The sequence below is a fragment of the Colobus angolensis genome, unplaced genomic scaffold, assembly GCF_000951035.1.
Source record: "Colobus angolensis palliatus isolate OR3802 unplaced genomic scaffold, Cang.pa_1.0 Scaffold374, whole genome shotgun sequence".
In the NCBI taxonomy this organism is placed as follows: domain Eukaryota; kingdom Metazoa; phylum Chordata; class Mammalia; order Primates; family Cercopithecidae; genus Colobus; species Colobus angolensis.
The window spans coordinates 2,859,336-2,871,935 of NW_012117088.1; the positions used below are offsets into that span (position 1 = coordinate 2,859,336).

The following is a 12,600-nucleotide window of genomic DNA, read 5'->3' on the forward strand; positions in this document are numbered from 1 at the left end:
GGCTGTTTTAACCATATCAGAAAAAATAGGTATGATTGAAGATTAAGTCAATTTAGTGCATTTAAAGAACTTTTTTGTATTTTTGGGAAAGTTTAGGCTGAAAGGAAGGAGTTTGTGTGAAGAAGGTTCAAGCCTCCACTAGGTCCTTTAACACACCATAGTTAATCTCTACCCCACACATAGATGATAATCTTTTCACAGACTCCAACCCCAGTTTGTGGGGCTGGTTTTAATTTTACTAGGCAGTCAGGAAAATTCCAGCTGCTTGCTGACACCCAACTTTAAAAAGGGCACAAAGTCTTTTACTCCAAAAGTGAAATAAGAGATTATCCTTAGAATAATCAGTCCAATAAAAGGATAAATAATCCTAACTTGTTTTAAGTAGGAGAGAAAATTTTGAAAGGAAGGTTTGAAGAGCAGGAAACTACTTGGATAATAAAGGGTAAATAATGACGAAGATGCTAGAAACACTGGCCAGCCTGTTTGTGAACAGGGAAAAAGCATGTGTGTGGTTTTGGAACATCATGCCAACAATTTATTTAAAACAAATCTTACAGGAACTATAATCCCAGGTAATTCAGTAAGTGCCACCACAGCAGACCATAAAACTGGTAAGACTTCCTAAGACTTGATTTTTTTCTCGAATTTTTAAGGAGCCACCAATATCGAGGGTTCCAAATAAAGTTTAGTAGATTTTTTCACTGTCTGTTTTCCTCTACCTGCAACAATATATTAGATGACACTTTGTGGGTATACTTACCTAATTTTGAGCCAGATTAGTGAGAGGATATACTCACTGTAAAGCCCCAGTCAGACAAAAAAATACATAAATTTTAAACATCTACAACATTTACTCGAGACAGTCTCACTCTTTTGCCAGGCTGAAGTGCAGTGGTACGATCCCGGCTTGTTGCAACCGCCACCTCCTAGATTCAAGTGATTCTCCTGCCTTAGCCTCCCAAGTAGATGGGACTACAGGCATGCACCATCATGACCAGCTAATATTTGTACTTTCAGTAGAGACGAGGTTTCACCATGTTGGCCAGGCTGGTCTCAAATTCCTGACCTCAAGTGATCTGTCCACCTTGGCCGCCCAAAGTGTTAGGATTACAGGCATGAGCCACCGCGCCCAGCCTACAACAACAGCAAAATAGAAACTGCATTTAAGTTGTACTTAAGTTATAATTAAAGTAAATCACATTACATCATATTGCTCAAAGTGCAGCAAAACTTAATTGGCAGATTTCTGCGTGGCTATGTTTTGATTTCTCAACTACTATTTTGAAAGCATGTTCTTGAAGCATCTTTATCTGAAAGCTCTACATCTTGTAAGTAGAGTTGACAGGTTTAATTCTTAACACTTTTGTAGATGTTAATGCTGTCTGTGCCGTAGTTACCTGAATCTATGGTGCTTTCTGTCTTCATTCAATTAAGATTCTTAGGAACAATGAAAAATCATGGTTTTTTTTGAGACAGAGTCTTGCTCTGTCACCCAGGGTGGAGTGCAGTGGTGCCATCTCAGCTCACTGCAACCTCTGCCTCCTGGGTTCAAGTGATTCTTCTGCCTTAGCCTCATGTGTAGCTGGGATTACAGGCACGGGCCACCACGCCCAGCCAGTTTTTTTTTTTTTTTTTGGTAATTTTAGGAGAAACGGGGTTTCACCACATTGGCCAGGCTGGTCTTGAACTCCCGACCTTCAGCGATCCTCCCACCTCAGTTTCCCAAAATGACGGGATTCCAGGCATAAGCCACTGCGCCTACCCAAAAATCTTGAATGCTTTTTCCACATAACTATTAGAATCTTGTTTAAAAGTTCCAGGTACAGATGTCCTCATTTGTTTTTCTTACATAACCAAGTTCTTTGATTTGCAGTTGACCAAAACTTGGTACAAGAATCTTTGTCTCTTCAAGGGAGTTCTGGAAATCCAAAATCCTGAACTTTTTTTCCACAGCAATTTTCCTAAGAGTTTGGCAGACGTTGGTGTTGCCTGAGTTTAGCCACTAGATGGTGATAACGCACAGATCCAAGTTTTCTTGTGACATTGTCAAGACAATTAGCAGGTTAAAGAGGCAGTATTAATTTGGAATGTTTAGGCATTATTATCAGGAGTAGACAGGCTAAATAGGAGGTGTGAAAGAAAGTTCTCCCTCTGTATTTGAGGAAGATACCTGGTGACTGGGTTATTTTCAGACTGTTGTGGAACTACAGTTAAGAAAAAAAAACAGTAAAAATGAATTCCTAGACAAAATAAGACCAAAGACACATAAAATACAAGCTCCAATTTTTTTTTAATTAGACCCAACAGAAACAGAAACACTCCAACAAATTGCTTTAAAAGTTTATAAAAGCTTCCTGTCAGTATCTGTACTTATTTCCTCACAGACTAGTAACATCTGCTTGGCAGGCACTGGTCTGAGGACCACACTTTGGTGCTAAAAAGCCTGTACTATAGTGCATCCAATTCAGTCAGCAGAACCTGGGTTCAAGACCTGACTTCATTACCACTAGCTGGGTAGCCAGAGAAAGATCACTTAGCCTTTCTAAGGTCCAATTTACTCATTTGGATCAGGCTAATTACATCTATGATTAAGCTTTCTATGAGAGCTCAGTAATAATGTACTAACCTCTCAGGAAGCACTTGAATATCAGCTGAAATTGAATCACATAATTGGTACATTTACATATTAAATGTGAATTGTTTTCTCCGATATCCACTCCATCTTCTTACTGACTGATGTTTTATCCTTGAACAGAAACGTGTTCAGTTGATCATCAAATACTGAAAGGACCTTGAAAGCTTGTCTGGCTCTAATTAAAGCACAGCTACTCGGACAGAAACCTGTCCTCTCTCGGAGATGTGCAACCTCTTCCATTGCGCTGACAGCTTTGTGGGAAGAGGGAGAACTACAGGAAACAGTGAAGAAGTCAGACGCTGCCTGTTTACGCAAATGTGTCTACAGCCATATACCTGCACACCCCGGCTAGAAGAACTGCGGAAGCACTATGCCATCAGCTTAAAGTCTAGGTGACTACAAAACCCGGGAAAGTCTGGCACATAAACTACATGAGGCAAGATCAAGGATGACAATTTGTTCTTTGATATTATCACTGCCATTCACTGTGACCTGCCAAACATATACAACTTCCATCTTTACAGCAATCCTAAATCTTAGGATTTAGTGATGTTAGGTTGCTTAAATAACACAAGCCAGTTACTAGCTAGTTCCAAAATGCCAGCCAGAAATGTGTGTTAACACTGGATTTGCCACATCTAGAAGCACAACCACTCCAGTTACGGTTTCTAAACGAATCTCTAAAGTTATGTGAATGGACTGTAATCAGACTATACTAAACTTGGTTCCAAAAGTCATAAAAGTTGTAGTCAGTCTAAACTAAAGCACTTGAGTGAAAAAGTGTAACTGCCATACCAGAAAAAAGAGCTCCCATCATGAAAATGTCACTGAAGGTATTTTTTTTTTATTTTTGAAGGTATTTTAAAAATCTCGGCACATCATATCTATCTGTGGGACCTTGGGTCCAAAGGTCCTACATAACTGATATGAACCATAATTCTCTGTATTAACAAAGGCTCGGAAATTGAAACCAAGATCACTTAACTTGATCACTTTGGCCAGTATAGTATGAATTTCAGTTTCTTTCCAAGAGAAAAGTCCTGAGATGTTAATATGCAGCAGTTCTGCTGATGTGCATTTTAACTTCCTGCACCAAGGAAGAAAAGCTAAGAAATTCACAAAAGTAAAATCAGCCCCTGAAAAACAGATGCTGGTGACTGGCGAAAAAAGAGCAGTAGAATTAAGGTGTTTTATAAACCAGAGAGTGTTTTGTTTTTGTTAGGTAAAGGGATTTCTTCATATGTTACTTTGATAAAAGGGAATTTCATAGGTAAAAACCAATATTCAAAATTATAAAACAAATAGAACTGTCTGTGCACAATCACTGCATCAAAGATTTGCAAGAGATTCAACAGAAATTCTTTAGTTGACAAATGTGGTTTGAAGGGGTAATAAAATCTTTTTATGGCTAAACCAAGAGTCTTGTTTCCTGTTGGCCCAAAAACAGACGTTTCATTTCCCAGATAAGTAGGTTCTCCACTGTAAAGAAATATTCTTGTATAGTTGGTTTCTATGTTCTTGAACTCTGCTCCAAATTCAGCCAACTTGCTAAAGGTCCTTAACACAAATTGGGAACAGTCGTAGGAATCAAACCATGTCTCTGCCCCTTTTTCTGGGCTGGCTTTTACATTCCATGTCTCGTAATAAATTCCTGTTTCATTGTCCTGTTTCACCCACTTTGCCATTTGATTGAACATGTTTCCTAGTTCAAAAAAACAAAACAAAGTCACCTAGTGAACGAAGCTAATCATGTTAGTTTTTTTTTTTTTTTTTGAGTCAGGTCTCCTCTGTTGCCAAGGCTAGAGTGCGGTGGTACAATCACAGCTCACTGTAGCCTTGACCTCCCAGGCTTAAGTGATCCTCCCACCTCAGCCTCCTGAGTAGCCAGGACTACAGACGCAGGCCACCAAAGCCAACTAACTTTTTACTTTTTTTTTTTTTTTTTAAATTTGAGAACAGCCTGGGCAACACAGGGTCTCGCTGTATTGCCCAGGCTGGTCTCAAACTCTCAGCCTCAAGTGATCCTCCTGCTTCAGTCTTTTAAAGCACTGGGATTATAGGTGTGAGCTACCAGGCCTGGCCTAATCATATTAATTTTAAGTAAAATGTTCTAACCTGATTAAGACTATGGATGCATGTGAGTAAACAATGGTTTTGGATTTCCACACCTGTGGAACCAAAAAAGAGCCCGCATTGCCAAGACAGTCCTAAGCCAAAAGAACAAAGCTGGAGGCATCACACTACCTGACTTCAAACTATACTACAAGGCTACAGTAAGTAACCAAAACAGCATGGTACTGGTACCAAAACAGAGATATAGACCAATTGAACAGAACAGAGCCCTCAGAAATAATACCACACATCTACAACCATCTGACCTTTGACAAACCTGACAAAAACAAGAAATGAGGATAAGGATTCCCTATTTAATACATGGTGCTGGGAAAACTGGCTAGCCATAAGTAGAAAGCTGAAACTGGATCCCTTCATTACACCTTATACAAGAATTAATTCAAGATGTATTAGAGACTTAAATGTTAGACCTAAAACCATAAAAACCCTACAAGAAAACCTACGAAATACCATTCAGGACATAGGCATGGGCAAGGATTTCATGTCTAAAACACCAAAAGCAAAGGCAACAAAAGCCAAAATTGACAAATGGGATCTAATTAAACCAAAGAGCTTCTGCACAGCAAAAGAAACTACCATCAGAGTGAACAGGCAACCTACAGAATGGAAGAAAAATTTTGCAATCTACCCATCTGACAAAGGGCTAATATATCCAGAACCTACAAAGAACTCAAACAAATTTACAACAAAAAAACAACCCCATCAAAAAGTGGGAAAAGGATATGAACAGACATTTCTGAAAAGAAGACATGCATACAGCCCACAGACACATGAAAAAATGCTCGCCATCACTGGCCAACAGAGAAATGCAAATCAAAACCACAATGAGATACCATCTCACACCAGTTAGAATGGCAATCATTAAAAAGTCAGGAAAGTGCTGGAGAGGATGTGGAGAAATAGAAACACTTTTACACTGTTGGTGGGATTGTAAACTGGTCCAACCATTGTGGAAAACAGTATGGTGATTCCTCAAGGATCTAGAACTAGAAGTACCATATGACCCAGCCATCCCATTACTGGGTATATACCCAAAGGATTATAAATCATGCTGCTATAAAGACACATGCACATGTATGTTTATTGCAGCACTCTTCACAATAGTAAAGACTTGGAATCAACCCAAATGTCCATCAGTGATAGACTGGATTAAGAAAATGTGGCACATATACACCATGGAATACTATGCAGCCATAAAGAAGGATGAGTTCGTATTCTTTGTAGGGACATGGATGCAGCTGGAAACCATCGTTCTCAAAAACTATCGCAAAAACAGAAAACCAAACACTGCGTGTTCTCACTCATTGAACAATGGGAATTGAACAATGAGATCACTTGGACTCTGGAAGTGGAACATCACACACCAAGGCCTATTATCGGGAGGGGGGAGGGGTGAGGGATGGCATTGGGAGTTGTACCTGATGTAAATGATGAGTTGACGGGTGCTGACGAGTTGATGGGTGCAGCACACCAACATGGCACAAGTATACATATGTAACAAACCTGCACGTTGTGCACATGTACCCTAGAACTTAAAGTATAATAAAACAAAACAAACAAACAAAAAAATGTGACCCAAGTCACATAAGGAGTTAGCAATGGAAGAGTTGCTGAACTCTTTTCATTACTAACCAACAATGCAGCATGTGCAACAAAATTCTAACTTTCAGCAACTTTCCAATACATCCAAAAGAAGAAAAAAATCTCAAAGATAAAATATTTAAACTGCTCAAGAGGGCCTCAAATATAAGATCATATACATTTTGGGAGGCAATGTATCAAAGTAGTTAGGAGAATGGGCAATGGGGTGTAACTGCCAGGGCTGGAGTCCCACTTACTAAGCTGTGTAACCACTCTATGCCTCAGTTTCTCCATCTGTAAAATGGGCAAAATAATAGTAACTACCTGCAGAAGTTGTGATGATGAATGATGTGATATATGTACAGTACTCAGAACAGTGCCACAACCAGTCTATATGAGTAGTAGCTATTATTTTTCAATATCAAAATATCATCACTAAAATTTTTTCAGATGTAGTTAACATATCCTTTAATCAGGCATTTTATGGATTTCTCTTACTATTTCGTTTAGAAAGTCCAATTGTACAAAATGTTTTATCATTTTATTCATTTTTATGATTGGAAAAGAGCATTTTTAGGGAAAAATTCAAAGATCAGACATACACTACTCATCACCTACAGGTGAAGTTCTGCATGAGTAATAGTTTGGGTCAGAGTTTAGCGGTTCCACCAAAAGCAAATGTAACAAAAACAAAGATAAATAGATGAGACTTAATTCAACTAAAAAGCTTCTGCACAGCAAAAGGAACAATCAGCAGAGTAAACAGACAACCCACAGAGTGGGAGAAAAAAACAGACAACCCACAGAGTGGGAGAAAATCTTTGCAATCTACACATCTGACAAAGGACTAATATCCAGAATCTACAAGGAACTCAAATCAGCAAGAAAAAAACAATCCCATCAAAAAGTGGGTTAACAGCTGGGAGTGGTGCTTCACGCCTTTAATCCCAGCTCTTCGGGAGGCCGAGGTGGGCGGATGACCTGAGGTCAGGAGTTTGAGACCAGCCTGGCCAACATGGCAAAAACCAATCTCTACTAAAAATACAAAAATTAGCTTGGCATGGTGGCGGGCGCCTGTAATTCCAGCTACTTGGGAGGTTGAGGCAGGAGAATCGCTTGAACCTAGGAGGTGGAGCTTGCAGTGAGCCGAGATCACGCCATTGCATTCCAGCCTGAGCGACAAGAACAAAACTCCATCTCAAAAAAAAAAAAAAAAAGGGTGGAGGGTTGCTAAGGACACAAATAGACAATTCTCAAAATAAGATACATAAATGGCCAACAAACATGAAAAAATGCTTAGGAAAATGCAATGCAATGATCAGGGAAATGCAAATCAAAACCATAATGTGATACCACCTCACTCCTGCAAGAATAGCTGTAATCAAAACATAAAAAAATAATAGATATTGGCGGGATGTCGTGGAAAGGGAACACTTCTACACTGCTGGTGGAAATGTAAATTAGTACAACCACTATGGAAAACAGTGTGGAAATTCCTTAAAGAACTAAAAGGAGAACTGCCATTTGATCCAGCAATCCCACTACTGGGTATCTACCCAATGAGGAAAAGAACTCATTATACGAAAAAGATACTTGCCCATGCATGTTTATAGAAGCACAGCACAATTTGCAATTGCAAAAATATGGGACCACCCCAAACACCCATCAATCAATGAGTGGATAAAGAAAATGTAGTGTATATATACCAAGGAATACAACTCAGTCATAAAAAGGAATTAAAGAATGGCATTTGCAGCAACTTGGAATAACGGTCTCCAGTTCCATCCAAGTGAAGTAACTCTTCAGGAATGGAAAACCAAACATTGTATGTTCTTACTCATAAGTGGGAACTAGGCTACGAGGATGCAAAGGCATAAGAATGATGAACTTTGGGAATTCGGGGGAAAGGGTGGGAGGGGGTGAGGGATAAAAGACTATACATTGGGTACAGTGTACAGTACTCAGGTGATGGGTGTGCCAAAATCTCAGAAATCACCATTAAAGAACTCATTCATGTAACCAAACAGAACCTGTTCCCCACAAACCTACTGAAATAAAATAGATAAATAATACAAATAAGAGATGAAAAAAATTCCCAAAGTTTAGTGGTTCCAGAAGTACATTTTACAAATGGCCTCTAAGTAAAACATTACTGAAATGTTTCCATAGAAGTATTACAATTTCTTTCATTTGGATTTTGATGTAATTATCAAATATTGCTATATTTTCAAAACTTACCTGATATAGTCGCTACTTTAACTAATGTCCCATTTTCCTTCCAGTGAACATCATCAATTCCCTCAAAAAAGCAGGCAGCGCCTTGATTACACCAGAAAGGGGCATCCATTTCTGGTCGGAGATGGGGAAATGTACAGTTTCCAAGTTGGAAGAGTTCATACCATTCCATTGTGTAGTTCTTGCCAGTTAATGTACTCCTGAATCCAATGGCATCATGCATAATTTTCTGTGTAAACACAATACATGTATAAAAGCAACTGTGACATAACCACGGGTCCAGGTAACCTGATAGGAGAAAATGTGGCACATCACAAATGCACATCAAGTAGAACAACTGTTCAGCTGTTCCTCCATGCTGCTATTGTCATATCCACTCTGTGGCCCCAATCTCCAGGCCCTCATCCACCCTGGCTTTGGTCACTACAGCTCATTTCAAATAGGAGGCATGCATATTACGTGGACAAGCTTGTAATTTCCTCAGAGCTTAGAATAAGTGTGAGGAGCCCCCATGCCGGTCTCCGGAAGGAGCTCTACAGACCTCGCATGGTGATGGGTTAACCTGGAAAAGTGACTACAACAGGGTCTGGGAATCAAGAGGTGTTTTCTGCCTACCCTGCCCTTTCTGGGCCTCTTCTCATCTTCCAGGAGCTGGATACAGGAGCTGGGTTCAGATTCATAATATTACAACGGATAATGGTGATTACATTTGTTGTTGTCAAGATTATAAAATCTAGTAGTAACTATTTTTGACTACTCATTTTAAATGTACTAAGAGAAACATCAACATGATCTAAAGTCAGCCATCTAAATAGTGATTACTCCCTAAAAATCAACTTAATAACCAAATCATTGAATTAACCAAAGTTGTAAGACCAAGATGCATCCTTACCAAGTGTCCCAGGAGGTCTCCATATTTAAATTCCCATACTGGGGCTTGTAATCGAAAGACTTCAATGTCATCATCACCCTCCATAACTGGGATAGGTGAGCCAGTTGGACAGAAAGTATATTTAGCTTGACAATAAGGATCAGGTTTTGGACGGGAATCAAAGCGTCTAATAAAGAAAAAGAAACCATCTACTTAGATTCCAACAGGAATTTGATTCTTCTCCCATCTTTTAGAATCCAGTAACATTTTTAGGGGACCATTCAAAGGTCAGACCATAGTTAATAAATATAAACATACATTTTGTTATCTTGTGAACAAACTTCCAATAATGTTTTTAATAGCAAATGATAAACTCAAAGCACTCTGATAAATCCAGGCTTCCCTGTTCCCTGATCCCACTGTGAAAATTTTGAAGACAAGAATCCTGTCTTAAAATTTTTATAGCTCCAGGTCGTAGTAGACATTTGCAAATGTTTACAGAATAAATGAACATTTTTCCAATGTGTTCAATTTTACAAACAATCCATACATTAAGATTATTCAGATGATTATGAGTAATAGTATATATTTTATATTTACTTATGAATTAACATTCTTTCAGCCAATATGTATTGAGGTTCTACTAGGTACATAGGGAACTATAGTAAGAAGGAGGGAAACAGAAATTAAAACACTGTTGCCTTTCTCACAGAACTGTGGGTGGGAGCTGCAAAGACATTAAACAAGTGATGAGTGTGGGATGTGCTAGACTAAAGAAATGAGTTCTACAGGCACAAAGGAAGGACAAATCGTTGTTAACCAGGTATGGGGTGAATGGGGTGGGAAGGACAAAGAAAGAGATGAAGGCCGGGCCTAGGTTGGACAAATCGTTGTTAACCAGGTATGGGGTGAATGGGGTGGGAAGGACAAAGAAAGAGATGAAGGCCGGGCCTAGGTTTTTAACGTACTTGGCTAGAAGGTTAAGACAGAAAGGCAGAGGAAATGTTAAGTATTATAAGACAAGCCTGGCACATTTGGTCTCCGGTAGGTACGGAAGACTAGGATTCAGGCTTCAATGCACGAGTGGAGACAGAAGAGACTGGCAAGGGCTGTCATTCTGCCACTAGAAGAATGTGCATGGAATTCCATGCCTTACAACTGGGGAGGGCTAAGTTTAAAGGATGTTAAGTAGCAGATCTGATAGGACTGAATTTGCTATAAAGTCAACCTTATTCCATGAATTAAAAGAGGGTAGGGAGAGAGGCCAAATTAAACATGAGAGATCAGTTAGAAGGTGACCTCAACAACGCAGGCAAGAAAAGAAGACCGGAGAAGGCCATAGCAATAGGACTCGAGGAGCACTGCAGTTGAATTCAGCTCAGCAGACACACTGGTTACCTATAATCTGGCAGTGGGAAAGAAAGAAGTGGTGGCGACAACAGCTTCTATCTAAGAATCCTAGATCCCCAAGGCTGTAGCCAGATCTACTGTTTTACAATCCCAACAAATCAACAAAAATTTCTATTTTAACTTAAGAAGTTAAAATCTTTATGATGATCAAAAATATTAACAACGCTCCCAAAAGTTTCTGCCACTTGGGTACAGTGTCTTATAGGCACTTACCTGGTTTAAACAAATACATAATAATCACATACAGATTGCATTGACCCACAGCAAAATCTATTTTAGTTCAAAGGTAATTTAAATGTGACCTTAATAAACTTAAATATTATATTCAATTGAAGGGATTAGATGGGGGCATGTACTTAATATCTGAGACTTAAAAAAAAATCCACTAAAAAGCTACGGTCAACACCTTGCCCTAATGTTAAATCAAATCGTTTGGATTTACAATTCTTGTTCTATTGAGTAATTCTGACTTCTTACAAACATTTTATTAACATTTTCCAGACAACTAGCTTCAACCACAAACTTCTCTTTCCATGTAGTATATCACACGAAACAAAAAAGTGTTGCAAACCTTTCAGTGAGCAGAACACACTATCTAGATTTGATAACAGCTGGCATTCTGCTAGATTTAATCCTTCCAGCAAACCGATGAGGTAAGTGCTACCACTATCCCTATTGTGTGACTCAGGGCATGTGGGCACAGAGATTCTGAGTAACTTTCCCAAGATCCCTAGTGATGATGGAGCCAGATTTGACCCGCAGCAGGCAGAACCTAAAACTCGCTCCTCACAAAGAGGAAATCCTGCCTTCCCACTCATACTGTCATGCAAAATAGCTGTTTTTATTTTTCAGGTTTGTTGTGTGCAGTTTTAGCTGTTGATTACTTATGCTGGTATGTTAAAATTATGTCCATTATAAATTGAATTAAAATAATGATGCTTTTGGTTGAAAGAAAAACAGCTGTTTTCAGAAACTGCTGGTCTTTCTCCTGCCTCATGTTGACACCATGTTTTCTTTCTCTGTGTTTAGCTATCTCTGACCGCCGGAGGCTGTGTGTCTTCTCTGTCAAAGGCTGGAATCGGCCTCCCAGGAGTGTGGGCCCTGTCCTCGACTTAGGACCGGCGTCCCACCTCCAGGCTGAAGACTGGACAAACGCGGTGACTATCTTCCCGGTCTAACCAAGACTGCAGGAGACAGGGATTCCGGGATGCGGGACTTTTGAGTGCAAAACTGGGAAGTTCCAATAAGGACTTCGGATCGGGTTTTGATCAGGTTCAAACCAGAGGGAGTTGGTCGCCCAGTAAATTGTACCAAATGTTCTGCACTAATAACTAATGACAGTGCATGATATAAATAAATGCGATAGACAGTGTTTTTAAACTACTCAAGAAATCAGCTACTTGTATCCAGAAATCCCTCCATTAAATAACATTACTCTCCTTTTCTTCTGCCACGATTCGGGACTGTCCTGAGTCTGCCGCAAGTGGCCAGAGGGAGGAAAGGTCCCAGGGCTGTGCGTAACAAGCGGCTGCGACTCCCCAGTCCTCAGCTTTGCTCTCAAGTGCTCTCCCAGCATCACCAGGCGCTGCCCCGGCACCGTCTCGTGATCCGACACAAACCTCCGTGCGCGGGAGTCCCCGCGCGAGCACCCCGTCCCCCATCGGCAACGCCGACTCCGACCCCGACCCCGAGAGTGCGCGCGCCGCCGCACTCACTTGTAGGGCACCGGCCAGTG

At 40.0% G+C, this 12,600-nt stretch overlaps 1 protein-coding gene across 1 annotated transcript; it reads right to left on the reverse strand.

The window, feature by feature from the left end:
• Positions 1 to 2,271: 2,271 nt before the first annotated feature.
• Positions 2,272 to 12,594, reverse strand: CLN5 (ceroid-lipofuscinosis, neuronal 5). Its single transcript, XM_011953848.1, has 4 exons — positions 12,581 to 12,594; positions 9,477 to 9,642; positions 8,588 to 8,813; positions 2,272 to 4,337 (listed from the first exon to the last, which is right to left on the reverse strand). Exons 2-4 carry the CDS (start codon positions 9,558 to 9,560, stop codon positions 3,826 to 3,828), a joined length of 822 nt encoding a protein of 273 aa, XP_011809238.1. The 5' UTR covers positions 9,561 to 9,642; positions 12,581 to 12,594; the 3' UTR covers positions 2,272 to 3,825.
• Positions 12,595 to 12,600: the final 6 nt, after the last annotated feature.